This window comes from Vulpes vulpes, chromosome 12 (assembly GCF_048418805.1).
Source record: "Vulpes vulpes isolate BD-2025 chromosome 12, VulVul3, whole genome shotgun sequence".
Lineage (NCBI taxonomy): Eukaryota > Metazoa > Chordata > Mammalia > Carnivora > Canidae > Vulpes > Vulpes vulpes.
The window spans coordinates 106,650,367-106,666,253 of NC_132791.1; the positions used below are offsets into that span (position 1 = coordinate 106,650,367).

Below are 15,887 nucleotides of genomic sequence, written 5' to 3' on the forward strand. Positions count from 1 at the left end.
TTTCACCCGTATTGGATATTGTCAGTGTTGTTAACTGAGTCATTCTGGTGGGTGTATATGCTGTGAAGCACCTGTTTAAGTCTTTTGCTCATTTTTATGCTGCGTTGTATGTCTTTTCTTATTGTTTGTGGGACTCCTTTTTTTGTTTCCTGGATACTAATCCTTTCATACTTGTGAATATCTTATCCTCTTCTCTGAGTTAGTCTTATACCCTTTAAGTCTCTTTTGAGGTGTAGGTCTTCATATGATTCAGTTTGTCATCTTTTCCTTTATGGTTAGTGCTTTTTTGGCTACTGTTAAAGAATATCTTCATCTACTGTTAGTATCACAAAGCTGATGATCTCTATTTTCTTTTATAAAAGCTTTATTGTTTTACCTTTTTTATGTAGATCTACCCTGATTTTTGTGTAGAATATGGGGAAAGCGGGGGGGTGGGGGAGGTGGGGGTGGTCACAGTACATTTTTTTCCATGCAGAGATTTAGTTGAATCAGCACCATTGATGAAAAAGATTATCTTTCCCCCCTGGACCACATGGTCAGCCTTGTCATAATCAGGTAATCAAATATGTGTGGATTTTTTCTGGACTCTTGTATTCTGTTCTATTAGTTTTTCTTCCTTTTTGTGAATATCATACTGTCTTAATTAGTATAATTTTGTAGCAGGGTTTGTTAACTTTAGTGTTAAGTTCTCCAGTTTTGTTCTTTTAAGATGGCCTTAGCTGACCCTTGGTTGTCAACTGATTAGGTGGAGTTAATGTTCATTTTGTATGCCTTCTAACTTCTACTGTATATACATCTTTCAACCAACTGACTGAAATACTGGCTTATCTACTTAGCTATCATGAGAACCCAGTCAGAACCTCTAACCTCTTAATGGATTTTCAGATTTGTTGAGTAAACAGAAAATAATTTCTTGGTGCACACATAATGCATCACATTTGAAATCAGTGCTCACTTTTACCATAAATCACTGCAGTGTGTGGTAATCAAATATTTAGTTCAAATGTATGTATTTAATTGCTCTGATGCTTAATTTTCTCATTTGTAAGTAATCAGCTGTTTTGTTTATCATGACCAGCTCTGTAGATGCCATGTTTAGGAATTAGTTTGCTTCAAAAAGATGAAACAGGAATAGTGAAATAAAAATAAGACGAATCCATCTGGAAGAATGAATCATCTGTGCATGACATTTAAAGGCAATGATCTTTGTTAGTAATATGATATTGTCAGTTGGAAGAAATTTCTCCTCAATATCCTGCCTTCTTTTCCCCTTCCATTTCATGTTGATTCAGTTGGGGGAAATCACAAGGTTTTAAAGTAAAATAGTAATTACTTTTCTTCTGAGTTGATCATTGATAATTTCACTTATTTTCTTTGGAAAGTAGAGAAGAGGAAGGAGGAAGAGAAGTTGGGAACATTCTGGATGTAGTAACTATGTGTTCCGAATTCCCATATGATATATGTCATCATGCAGAATATGTCATTTAAAGCTGAGACTATAGGGACGCCTGGGTGGCTCAGTGATTGAGCATCTGCCTTTGGCTCAGGGCCTGATCTTGGAGTCCCGGGGATTGAGTCCCACATCAGACTCCCTGCAGGAAGCCTGCTTCTCCTTCTTCCTGTGTCTCTGCCTCTCTGTGTGTCTCAAGAATGAATAAATAAAATCTTCAAAAAAATAAATAAAACCGAGACTATGTTGGGAGGTTGAAAATACATGATCATTACAATAACTTTGGGAACTTTTTTCTAGTTTTTAGAATAGGGACCAAATGATCAAAGATCTATATGCATTTGGGCTGTGTGAGTTTGTTTTCCTCTTTTAATTAATAAAGTAATGAGTTACAAGCATTTATATTTGATTCAGAAATTGGAACTGTGAGTAGGCATATAAGGCTCTGATCATATCCATTTTAATACTTATTATTTTTAAGGATTTTATTTATTTATTCATGAGAGACACAGAGAGGGAGAGAGGCAGAGAGGCAGAGACACAGGCACAGGGAGCAGGCTCCCTGCAGGGAGCCCAATATGGGACTCAATCCCAGGACCCCAGGATCACGTCCTGAGCTGAAGGTAGATGCTCAATCACTGAACCACCCAGGTGCTCACAGCTATTTTAACTATAAAAGAAATAATATATGGGATGCCTGGGTGGCTCAGTGGTTGAGTGTCTGCCTTCGGCTCAGGGCCTGACCCCGGGGTCCTGGGATTGAGTCCCACATCAGGATCCCTACAGGGAACCTGCTTCTTCCTCTGCCTGTGTCTCTGTTTCTCATGAATAAATAAAATCTCAAAAAAAAAAAAGCAAAAAAACAAAGCAAGGTAATGAGCATGGAGAGGAATGGATCTTTACCAGACAAAGTTTAGATGATTACTCCTTAGGCATCTAAGAGGACAAGCGTTAGGTAGGTTTGGTGCCCCATCCTTTCCCTGTTCTCATTATTTTCCTCTCCACTAACTTCCAAGATCTTCCCTCTGCCTTCTTAACTTGGTCTCCGACTCTTCAGTCTCTTCCTCAAAGGACACTTGAGCTTATTTTATTTGTATAGTTCTACTTTTACACCTTTTAAACCAATGCCAAATTTGTCTGCCTCTCTCCATCTCCACAACTAATAGTACAGTTCTGAGAGATACTCTTTCTCTTCCAATTATTGTAGCAGCTTCCTCATTCCTCTCTCTACCTCTTCCACTGCAGTTCATTCTTCTCCATTTTGAAGCTGGAATAATTTTACTGAGATGCCCATGGGGAAATTCAGGGAGCTTCCCTTGGTGATATTCCCTGGTTGGGTTCAGGGTTTGGCCCAGAGAAAGCATGCCGGGTAAAGAAAGTAGCATTTACAAAGGCTTTAATGTTTTAAACCATGGCAGCATTGTTTCATCAAGGAGACTGCCTCCAAGAAAGACTGCAGTTCTTTTAAACCTAATAGTCATTTACCTCCAGGCATGCTGGCAGAGTCAGTCATATTACTTTATAGTGGTGTATTCTTGCTTTAATTCAAATACAAGTATGCTCTTTTTTTTTTTTTTTTAAAGTAGGCTCCACACCCAGCATGGAGCCCAACATGGGACTTTAACTCATGACCCTGGGATCAAGATTTGAGCTGAGATCAAGAGTCAGATGTTAACCGACTGAGCCACTCAGGCACCCCAAATACAAACACGCTTAAATCTTGTTTCTCTTACACAGTTGAATTTGGAAGACTTGTTCTGCCGTTGATACCTAATGACTGGTTCCTATTAACACTTTCCTGGAATATTTCACTTACTCTGTTGCTTTTTTTTTTGGGAGGGGGGCGGTTACTAGAAATAACTAGTTTGTAATGGTGATCAGTATTTTGCCCAGTGCAGCAAATATTTTTGATGAGTTGGAATTTCTTGTTGAGGACCGAAGTTGCCAGCTAAACTCTTAATTGAAAGCACTGTATTAGTACAGGCAGCATCCTGAAAACAGTACAGTTAGTCAGGGACTGTTTAACTGACCACTGTTGCCTCTCAACCAGTTTTTTGACAGTACATCTCAGTGGGGTTTGTTGCTTTATTCCGTTGATAATCAGAGACTGGATATGGCTATGGCTAAGAGTAATGCTGTTAGGGTCGAAATAGACTGATTAGTGTTAAGGGATGGTAAAAATGTTAAAGATCGTAAAAATATACCATGCATATAAAGTTAATGTTAGTTTAGCATTGGTCTCTTTTCTGTAATGGTGACAATACAAGGGTGAGGCATGTAATCACACTGGAATGTTTGTGGGAAAGCTCCTTTGTTGTCTTTTTTTTTTTAAGTAGGCTCCATGACCAACAGGCTTGAACTCCACCCTGAGATCAAGATTCCCATGCTCTACGACTGAGCCATACAGGTGCTCCTATCCTTTGTTGTTTTAAACTTTCAATATTTTCTACTCTACTTCTTTTTTTTTTATTTTTATTTTTTATTTTTTTTAAATTTTTATTTATTTATTATAGTCACAGAGAGAGAGAGAGGCAGAGACATAGGCAGAGGGAGAGAAGCAGGCTCCATGCACCGGGAGCCCGATGTGGGATTCGATCCCGGGTCTCCAGGATCGCGCCCCGGGCCAAAGGCAGGCACCAAACCGCTGCGCCACCCAGGGATCCCTCTACTCTACTTCTTAGATAATATTTTAGTTACAAATATGTGGCATTCATGTATTATAGATATGTTTCAATAAGATTATTAGAAATATTTCTTTTTTTTAAAAAAAACTTTTTAAAAGATTTATTTTACAGAGACTGGGGGAGGGGCAGAGGGGAAAGGGAGAGAGAGTATCTCAAACAGACTCCATGCGGAGTGCAGAGCCCAATGTGGGGCTCGATCTTACAACTCAAAAGTTGTGATCTGAGCCAAATCCAAGAGTCAGTAGCTCAGCCAACTGAGACACTCAGGTGTCCCAAGATTATTAGATTTATTTCTGTCAGATATGTAACAAATACATAATCTTAAAATGTAGTTGGATTTAAACATTGAGCTTAAGCAAATTAGATGTCATTATCTGTGCTTTCCTGAATATATTTCATGTGTTCATATATTCCACTTATTTTTAAAAGTTTACTGTTTTATGCCATGTGGTTTTTACATTCAGAGGCACATTTTCTTCTTAGTGAAACTGTTCCAAGATTTTGTGTTGTAGGCTGATGGAAAAATGACTCATTTAACAGAATTGTATTTGACAGTCAGGACTATTGGAGCACATCATATTTCATTAAGGGAAAGATGCTTGAGAAAAGGAGTCTGTTAACCAGATACAAGTATTGGTGTCTTTGCTAACTTCATTATCTTATCACCATCAGCTTTGGAGTTACTTAGTGGGTGCCTCATCAAGATAGGGTCAACTTACTTTCCTGTCTACTGTGGTAGAATCTTCACCAATATCTAAGAAATCACAACTTGCTGGTTTAAAGGGTTTTTCTTTAAGGATTTTTTTTTTTTTGACAGAGGGAGAGAGAGAGAGAGAGAGAGCACAAGCAGGGGGAGCAGCAGAGGGGAGGGAGAAGCAGGCTCCCCACTGAGTAGAGAGCCCTGTAACAACTTGCTAGTTTAAATAATAATGTATTTTCTGGATCTAAGCCAAATTTGAGGTTAGATTTTTTAGCATTTAGTATGACTTCTTAACATCTGTTTCTTGAATAAATGACTTTTTAAAAGGCGAAAATAATGTAATGGAATTCATACAGTGAAATGGTGTGATTTTTTCTGAGGGGCATTTTAGGAATGTGTATCAGGAGTCTTGAAATGTTACTTTTGGCCTAGTAATTCCACTTTTAGGATCTTGAAAGTAATGTAACATGTACAAAAGGATTTAACCAAAGATACTCAGTGTAGTATTATGTCTAATGGTGAAAATTTAATAAATCATAATGTCCAACAAAAAAATAATTATGTATCCATATATAGGAATGTTACCTATTTATAAAGTTTATTTCTGAAGATTATTTAATAAGAAGAGAAAACCATGATATAAAAGTGAGAGGAAGAACTCTGCAACAAGTTGAGCTGTATTAGATAATAGCAAGTAAAACATAAATTAGACCTTATATATACAGACCTGGAAAGATCATCAAACCACATTAAATGCAAAAAAGCAAGTTGTATATAACGCACACACAGAAAAAAGTAAGATATTTCTAAAAATGCATTAAATGAATCATATTTAAGGCAGCCTGGGTGGCTCAGCGGTTTTGCACTGCCTTCAGCCCAGGGTGTGATCCTGGAGCCCCGGGATCGAGTCCCATGTTGGGTTTCCTGCATGGAGCCTGCTTCTCCCTCTGCCTGTGTCTCTGGCTCTCTCTGTGTCTCTCATGAACAAATAAAATCTTAAAAAAAATGAATCATATTTATATTCATATATAGGCATGTGAAGGCATAGAAAAAAGGTCTGGCTTGTCAAATTATTAATGGCATTGACTGCAATTGGAGACAGGAAAAGGCGTGCTTTGACTCCTACTTGAATTTTAACAATTAGAGAATATTTGTATATTAATTGTAACTTAAAGTAAAGAATTAAAAAGCCCTGAAACTTAAGATTCTATTTGTAAAGAAAAAGATTCTCTAAAATATAAGCAGAGATTATCTCTGGAAGATAGTTCACATAGTTCTTAACCTTTTTATTTGCATCTTTCTGTACTTGTAAGAATTTTGACAATGAACAGGGGTTATTTTTATAATCAGAAAAAAGTAGTTAAGATTTTTTGAAAAGCTGAAATCACAGGTAATAGCAGCATAATCTTGAGTAAAAATTGCCTTGATTCAGATCCTCCCTCTGCCATTGACCAACTGTGTGATCTTGGTGGGGATGGAGGTGGTGGGGGCTGCTTTATTTTTTTCACAGGATTATTTTTGAAGATTATTATTTTATTTATTTATTTAGTTTTGAAGATTAAATGAGATATGACCTATATAGCTTAGTTTTATAGTGTCTGCCGTACATTTGGTGCTTACACAGGTTAATTTCCTTCTTGTTTTTCTCTTTAAGACATAATAGATAAAACTGTAAAAACAACGAAAAGATACCATAAACTATTGGCAAAAACACAAATGTATCCAAGAATTGAATAGTTGAAGAGCTTATGATATGATGGTCTTAGGAATAACTCTACTATGGGATAGAAGGTGGGAATATTTGTTACAGCAAAACAAAGAGTTTTGATATTTCAGTTCTGACGATAAACAGAAGCAGGGTATGAGGCCTCAGGGTTCTGTATGAACCAGTTGTTACTCAGCAATAACGTTGTTTTCTCAGTACAGCTTATATAATTCCCCACAGGTTCAACCTGATTAGTGTTTTAAAGCTGTGTTGTAGATGAGTTTTTATTCATCTTGGCTATTGGTATTAAGAAACAAAGGTATTCAGGATTTTGGGATAAACGTCTTGTAATAGCAATTCAATATGTAAAATGAGATATCCATTAATTTTAGAGGTTATATTTCAGTGGCATAAGGTAATTAATGAAAATAGACACCAACATAAAATTCCAAAAGCAGGTAACAGTTATATTATTCTTACACAGATTTATTAGAAGTACCATAGAAATACAGACATTTGCTTTTTTTCCCATTTTTGCAGAAGAGGTTGTATCACAGGCTTGAAAGAGGAAGACTAACTGAAATTAAACAGCTAGTGAAGTGGCAAAGCAGAGATCTAATCCTAGATACACATGGGACTCCAGAAGTACCAGCATGGCTGCCTCTAGTATTGCTGCCTCTAGATGTTTTCAGAAAAAGAAGCATTTTTTAAAAAAGGGCTAAGAGGTTTGGAGGATATCAAGTGTTTCTATTATTCCATTTGTTTCCTTTTTTAGTCACATTGCTCAAATGAATACGTTTGATATCATTTATGGCTATATTTTTTCTTACAGTCTTTCTCTTGAATTGCAGCCCTTCAAAAATGCCACATATTGAAAAACAGTTTGGGATAGATTTTCATGTGGTAGAAAATGAGTATACTTTGGGAAACCACTTTGGTTGTATGACTCTGAGTCAGCAGCAGGGTCTCAGCTGGTTGTGACGAGGCCATGAGCACCACTTTTCTTGAGTCTCTACTAGTAATAAAAAAATCTCAATATTAATACCAGTCCATTGTCTTTCATAAATATGTGAAATTCTTCAGCATCCATCCCTCTGAGTTCATTTCCACTCTGGTATATATGTTTTCTTTTATGTGATCTTTTTTTCCTAAAAAGCAAGAAATGTCTTGCAAACATACTGTCTTTTCAGCGAAACCTTATCCTCTTTAGCTTGTAGGTTAATCAGTGGTCACTGTTTTTTTTTTTGTGTTTCTATAGGGTCCTTATATCTTTAACTTGCCACATAGTGTCTTGACTCATTACTGGTGATCTTGGAAATTTTGTGCTGTTTTAATGAATTCTAGAATGGTTTTGTTTTGACTGTGCCTCTTATTTTATGGGTACCTATTAATCTCCTTATTTAATTCAGTAAATTATTGTCATCTGTGCACTATATAATTTGATGTAAGAGCTAATCTGAGTGGTATTGTGTTGTCCTTTTCTTTGGTTTGGTAAATGATCATGTGAGGGAGGAAGTGGACTTCAAGCTCCAGGAGGAACTCAGCTTTACCCACTATACTGTGTGTTGCGCAGCACCTGGTACAAAGTAAGTGCACAGTAAAACTGAGTTTAGGAAGGTATGGCTAAGCAAAGCTCTAGTAGAAAAAGCCATGGGGTTATAGTTAACTACAGCCAAAGTCATCAGTGCTATTGTTTGGGCAGGGTTTTGGGGTAGAGGAGACAAAAGAAAAGGAAGAGAGGGAAAATTTAACCAGGCTTTTGGAAATCTGTGGAAAAACAAGTAATAGTGATAGTGATACATGGAAGACTCACATTCTAGGTACTGTGCTATGAGCTTTATATGTAGCATTTGATGTAATCTGTGCAGAGAACCAACAACTACACAGCGAAGAAATAAAAAAGCAGGAAAATGTTCTGGTTAGCCTAGGTATAAAAGGGTGTGAGGAGTGATAGAGGTATAAAGCACCATTTATAAAGATGTTTTATATGGGAGTTCTTGAGGTACTGATGGAACACGGTTGAATGATTTCTTCCTTTCCTTCTTTTTAATAATTTCCGTATCCAATGTGGGGCTTGAACTCACCACCAGGAGTCCAAGAGTCGTGTGTTCTACTGATACTGACTGGGCCAGCTAGGCGCCCCAGTGGATGGAACTGGAGGGTATTATGCTGAGTGAAATAAGTCAATCGGAGAAGGACAAGCAGTGTATGTTCTCATTCATTTGGGGAATATAAATAATAGTGAAAGGGAATATAAAGGAAGGGAGAAGAAATGTTGAGAAATATCAGGAAGGGAGACAGAACATAAAGACTCCTAACTCGGGGAAATGAACTAGGGGTGGTGGAAGGGGGGAGGAGGGCGGGTGTTGGAGGGGAATGGGTGACGGGCACTGAGGTGGACACTTGACGGGATGAGCACTGGGTGTTTTTCTGTATGTTGGTAAATTGAACACCAATAAAAATTAATTAAAAAAAAAAAAAAAAAGAATGATTTCGATTAGATTTATTAGATTTTGGTTAGAGGTAAATTAAAAAAATTTCAAATAATACTGCAATCAGAAAATGAGAGCCAAGACATAAATAAAAGTGCTTTTTGAACCTGATCCCAAGAAGTCATTCTTGGTGTAAAATACTATGAGGCCAATATTATGGAATGTTAGGCTAATATAGACTCCAGAAGAAAGTAGGTTTTCCCTAGATTTTATTATTTTTTAATATTTATTTATTTATTTATTTATTTATTTATTTATTTATTTTGTTTATTTATTTATTTTTTGGTTTTCCCTATACTTTAGATAGGCTGGCTAAAATAAGCTTTCAAAGCTCCTTTCAGTTGGATTCTATGACTTGATCAGATTGGTTGTAAATAATTTTGAAGGAAGATGTTTGGTTTCTTCATTTGTCTTTTATTAAACATATTTATGGTTAATTTAAAGTGAAGATAGAAAAATGATTAAAAGGAAAATTTCTGTTGACTCAGTTTAGTTTTAGGAGCTATTGAGAAACTAGTCCTCTGCATACCTTTCCCACAGATACTTCAAGTTTTCTAAGTTATTTGTAGGAAATACTTTAAAAAATGTAATTCTGTTCTGTTTTGCTCTTGCAAGGGTTTTTATTTTTCTGAAAGCATTTTCACTAGAATGCAAAAGCTGTGCTTATAAATTTTGCAGTGTTGTAATGTGTTAAAAAATGCCCTTTAAAATAGATAGATGGAAAATTGCTATATCATACCTTTTGTATGTTGTAAAAGAAAGTCTTTTTCTTCCCTTAACGTAGGAGTGGAAAATGAAATAAATTGATATTTATAGATCTTTTTGAAGGCAGATTAGTAAAATTGGATACATTTTTGTTCTGGTGGAAATATTGTGAGAATGGTGGTTTTTTCTCCTCTTTTGTTGCTTGTTTTTTATGAGGTCTTCTTAACAATTTTTAAAAAATCTCATAGGTTATTTTGAAGTCATCAAACAGGAAGTGTGAGTGCTTGTGAAGACAAACCTATGAATGAATTTGATTAATCAGTTAAAAATCTTATGGCTGCTGGCAACTTGCCTCATACCCAACTTTGAATGGATAGAACTAGGTCTGCACAATATTTAAATTAAAAACTTTTAAGTTCAGTCTATTTAAATAAAAAAAAAAAACAACAAATTATTCACCCCACTGCCTTCCCCTCTTGTAGACAATCTAGTCTAAGTATCTATGGGCTTGTTTTTGTTTTTGCTTTTTTTTAAGATATAAGAGAGATAATATAGTATTTACCTTTCTCTGTCTTATTTCACTTAGGATAATGCTCTCAGGGTTCATCCATGTGTCACAAATGGCAAGATTTCATTCTTTTTGATGGTTGAGTAATATTACATTGTGTGTATATCACAGTTTCTTTATCCATCCATCAAGGAACATTTATGTTCTTTCCATATCTTGGTTATTATAAATAGTGCTACAATGGATATGGAGGTGTATATATCTTTTTGAGTTAGTGTTTTTGTTTTCTTTGGATAACTACCCAAAAATAGAATTGCTGGATCATATGGTAGCTCTATTTTTAATTTTTTGAGGTACCTCCATACTGTTTTCCATAGTGGTTGCACCAATTTACATTCCAAGGAGCAGTGCACAAGGGTTCACTCTACTCCACGTCCTTGCCAACACTTGTTATTTCTTGTCTTTTGATAGCAGAAGTTCTAACAGGTATGAGGTGATACCTCGTTATGGTTTTGATTTGCATCTCCCTAATGATTAATAATACTGAACATCTTTTTATGTACCTGTTGGCCATCTGTATGTCTTTGGAAAAATACCTATTCAGATCTTCTGCCCATTTTTTAATTGGATTGTTTGTGGTGTGGTAGTTTTTTCTTTTTTTTTTTTTTTTCTGTTGAGCTTATTAGTTCCTTGTGTATTTTGGATTTTATTTTAACCTTTTATCAGATACATGATTTGCAATTATATTATTTACTAGGTTGCCTTTTGTTGATAGTTTCCTTTGCTGGGCGGCAGTGAATTTTCAGTTTGATTTAGTCCCAATTGCTTATTTTTCCTTTTGCTTTTGATGTTAGATTCAACAAATTATACCAAAACCTATGTCATGGAGCTTACTGCCTATGTTTGCTACTAGGAGTTTTATGGTTTCAGATCTTGCACTTCAAGTTTCTAATCCATTTTGCGTTAATTTTTGTGTGTGGTGTAAAAAAGGTGTTCAGTTTCACTCTTTTGCATGTGGCTGTTCAGTTTTTCCAACACCATTTATTGAGAAGGCTGTCCTTTCCCCACTGTTTGGACTTGTTACCTTTGTCGCAAATTAGTTGGCTGTATATACATAAGGCTGTTTCTGGGCTGTCTGTTCTGCTCCACTGATCTGTTTTAATTGCTATTGCTTTGTAATATAGTTAGAAATCAGGAAATGTGATACCTCCAGCTTTGTGCTTCTTTTTCAAGATTGTTTTGCCTATTTGGGGTCCTTTTTGGTTCCATACAACTTCAGGATTATTTCTTCTGTTTATGTAAAGAATGCCAGAATTGCATTGAATTTATGTTATTGCCTTGAGTAGTATGGACATTTTAGTATTATTAATTCTTCTGATCCTTGAGCATGGAATATCTTTCTGTGTATTTGTTGTGTCTTCTTCAATTACTTTCAGTACTGTCTTGTAGTTTTTAATATACAGGTCTTTCACCTCCTTGGTTAAATTTGCTCATAGGTGTTTAATATTTTTTTGATATGATTGTAAATGGGAGTGTTTTCCTAATTTCTCTTTCTTATAGTTCATTATTAGTGTAAAGAAATGCAACAGATTTTTGCATGTTTGTCTTTTATCCTTCAATTTTGCTGAATTAATTTATTAGTCCTAACAGTTTTTTAATGGTGTCTTTAGGATTTTCCGTATATAGTGTTATGCCATCTGCACATAGTGACAGTTTTACTTCTTTCTTTCCATTTTGCATGCCTTTTATGTCTTTCCCCCCCTCCAATTGTCACAGTCTTGTGCAATCCAGGAATGCAAGTCCATCAGTCCACCAGAGCCAAGCGATTAAGGGGTGTATCTTGGACATCAGCTATAAAAACTGGGCACCAGAGATATGTATGGTTCCCATCCCGGAGACAGTGTAGCTTGGGAGCGTGGTAGAGGGTGACTGTGAACGTAGTGCCCATTCTTCCTCCAGGGTCTCTGGAAAGGATTACAATAGACCTCTAGATGTGTGTTTAATTAGAAGCCTATCCCTTAGGCCACAGTTAGGATGGTTAGGTAATAGGCCTCCTCAGAAAGACAGAGCTCCTGGATTTGTTGCCTCTTGCAGTGCCCTTGAGGTTGTAGGTGTTTAAGAACTCTGTTGGTTATAGTCCTGTGGGACCCATGAGCATAACCTCCACTTTCTATGAGAGCCAGGCAGTGTAGAGGTGACTCTTGAAAGCAGTCATAAAGATTGGAGTGCTAGACAGGAGTATGAGCTCCTTTTTGGGTGATACCAAAACAGTCCCATGTGACCAGGAATGCAAGCTCCCCTGGTCTATAGAGCCAGATGATGGAGGGGCATTCCCTGGGCAGCAGCCACAGAAATCAGGTACTAGATGCATGAAAAGGTGACCTCTGGAGATACTGATGCTAAGGAGCATGGCAAAGGGTGAATGTAAAGATGGCGCTTGCTGTTCTCCATCCCCAGAGAGTGTTCCAGCAGGCTCCCAGATGTGTGCTAAATTTAATGCCTGCCCCTCAGGCTGAGCTTTTTAATGTAAGCAGGTGTTGCCTTCGGTCAGGACACAGACACAGTGAGGACACAGACACAATTGTCTGCCTCTGAGCTGAGCCCTGGGGCTAGGTGAGTCTATGCCTCTGAGCTCCTTAAGAACAGTTTCTCAGATCACTGCTGTCTTGTAGTCTCAGGATATGGGCCCTGTTGGTTTCAAAATTAGATATTTTGGTCGCTTGTCAAGTGCAGATCTAAAAAGTTGGGGTGTCTGCTATGGAGTTTGAACTTTTCATTCTTCTTGGCTACGGGTTGCAGCTCTGAAGGTGGAGTGAGATTATGTCCCAGCCTCTCTTACCTGCTTTGATGTGGTAACCTGTTTTTCTTTTCTTTTTTTTTCAAAGATTTTATTTATTTATTCATGAGAGACACAGAGAGAGAGGCAGAGACATAGGCAGAGGGAGAAGCAGACTCCCCATGGGGAGCTGGATGTGGGACTCCATCCCAGGACCTGAGCTGAAGGCAGATACTCAGTCACTGAGCCACTCAGGTGTTCCACTTTGATGTGGTTTTCTTCTCAATTACCTGATGTGTAGTCATCACTCAATCAGACTTCAGGGTTTTTTTTTGGGAGGAAATTGTTCCATATGTAGCTGTAGATTCACTGTGTTTGTGGGAGGTAAGTTCAGGATCTTCTTAGATCCTGGAACTGGAACCCTCTTTCCTCTGGTGTGCAGCAGAAGGCAGAGAGGGGTTCTCCAAGTCTTAGGCCCCAAGAAGGATGGTGTGGGTAATCTGCTGATCCTTTACATTAAAAAAATTATTTATTTGAGAGAGAGCACGTGTGCACAAGAGCATGCATGATGGGTGGTGGTGGTGGGGGCGAGGCAGAGGGAGAGGGAGAAGCCAACTGCTCACATCCAGCAGCTGGATCCCAGGACCCTGGGATCATGACCTGAGCTGAAGGCAGATGCTCACCTGACTGAGCCACCCAGGTGCCCCTGATCATTTACATTTTTTAGTGTATAAACATCTTGGTCTTTAGCCATGGATCATTTACATGCAAGTGTGATAATTGTCTATTCACTTCTGAGAATAGTGGAATAAGCATTTTATTGCTGTTTTTAAATCTATTTCATATAGCTTATTAATTATTTGCTAGATGCAAAGCATTGCTGGGCTTGTAGGGGAATGACGAATAAAAACCAACCCTAGAAATAAATAAAATCTTAAGAAAAAAAAAAAAAAGGATGCCTGGGTAGCTCAGCAGTTGAGCGTCTGCCTTTGGCTCAGGGCATGATCCTGGGGTCCTGGGATCGGGTCCCACATCAGGCTCCTGTGTGGAGCCTGCTTCTCCCTCTGCCTGTGTCTCTCCCTGTCTTTCTCTGTGTGTCTCTCATGAATAAATAAATAAAATCTTAAAAAAAAAAAAAAGAATCAACCCTAGCATGTCAGTGTATTTTTGATAGGAGATAGACCTGGGTGAGAAGACAGGGGCGCTGAGTGGGGGAATTGCTCCCTTTGAACTGAAAATGAAGTTAGCCTTTATCAAGTTCCAGATCTAAACTTTGATGTTATGATATATGTTTTCTTGTAAAAGGCCCATTTTAGTAGCATGGTGATGGTAGAGATGAGTTTGAGATGCTGATAGGTTGGACAAAGGATGGGCTCCTTTAAAAATCCATTCCAGTGTTATGATTGATCACCCTGAAAAATTAGTTTGAAATGCCCACAGAGCCAGAGGATTGAATTAGAAATGGCTAGAATGGACCAGACCAAAGGTTTAATCTCAGTATTTGATTGCCACTAGTGATTTACAGTTAAAAATAGTGCTACTGCTATGGGAGCGCCTGGCTTTCATCTCTGATAGTACCGTAAAGGTTAAGTATTGCCGTTTCTTAGAGCAGTTAAATGATTTATAGCTTTGTCTCAATTTTTCCCCCTAGAACCTTTGGGTTCATGTTATACCTCTATTATATTTTGAGATACTGGTTTTCAAAAGTTTATGTCTTTCTGTAGGAAGTACAAGTTTCACCTTTTTCCTATTTATTTTATGCATCATCAAAGGATCCTACGGATTTGATGGTTTTAGATTTGATGTACTTCAATCTGTGTACCATCCATGCTTTTATAGATTGTTTTGTCTCGGCCATTACTTTTTCTAACTGATGACTTTTATTTTTGGACTCCCTTTATTTGAACTTCTTTGACCCTTTTTAAGTTCTGCCACATTTGAGTGTTTCTGTATCTGAAATTTAAACACTTTCAGTTAGAATCAGTACTAAAACTGACTTCAGAGTGACCTCTTTTTAAGTTAGTTTCTGATCTATGGACCAACTCACCAAAGCTTAAGTTGACTCTGATGTTTAAAAAACTGTGATCCCTTTGAAGGCAGGGATTGTATTTTATTGATTTATGTCCAGGGACTAGTATAGTACCTGATGCTGGTGGGCTGTCAACAAAGGTTTGTTGAATAAATGAATGAGTGGAATATTATCAGAGGTTTCGGGAGTATTTGAGTGCTTGGTTTCCTTTTATTTATGTAAAACTATGAAATAACTCCCAATAAATTATTTAGGCAATGTGTCTTTTAAAACATAATTCATGACAGTAACAATAACCACTGCAAAATACTGGTCATAAACCTTAAGAGTGCAGTTGTTTAAGGGGCGCCTGACTGGCTTAGCCGGTAGCTCTTGGTCTTGGGGTCGTGAGTTTGAGCCCCATATTGGGTGTGGAGAATACTTAAATAAATAAACTTTGTTCTTTAATTTTTTAAAAAGATTTTATTTATTTATTCATGAGAGTCAGAGAGAGAGGCAGAGACATAGACAGAGGGAGAAGCAGGCTCGTCGCAGGGAGCCCAATGTGAACTCGGTCCCAGGCCTAGGATCACGCCCTGAGCTAAAGGCAGACACTCAACCACTGAGCCACCCAGGCGTCCCTTAAATAAATAAACTTATTTAAAAAAAGTACAATTATTCAAAATCAAGAGTTATGCATATTATTATTTGCCTACTTGAACCAGAAGAATGAGTAATAAAGGGTGATGTGCTTGGCTAACAAGAAACAGTAAAATTGTTGCCCTTATACATTGTTGATGGCTTTATAAAATGGTCAATCCTTTTATAAAAGCACTTTATAAGTAAGTATAAGAACCAT

At 37.3% G+C, this 15,887-nt stretch overlaps 1 protein-coding gene across 20 annotated transcripts in view; it reads left to right on the forward strand.

Annotated features, from left to right (window-relative positions):
• The window catches only part of ARHGAP32 (Rho GTPase activating protein 32), a 322,644-nt gene that overhangs the window by 64,506 nt on the left and 242,251 nt on the right, over positions 1–15,887 (forward strand). For 2 of the 20 annotated variants that reach the window (XM_072729357.1, XM_072729356.1), the window contains exon 2: positions 476–555. The exons of 15 other annotated variants lie outside the window; for them this stretch is intronic. In XM_072729357.1, the coding sequence (XP_072585458.1) occupies positions 533–555 (23 nt within the window). In that variant the 5' untranslated portion in view covers positions 476–532. Of the gene's footprint in view, positions 1–475; positions 556–3,783; positions 3,858–15,887 lie in introns of those variants that run through there. 3 more of the 20 variants (XM_072729360.1, XM_025998920.2, XM_072729353.1) reach the window with 3 other exon arrangements.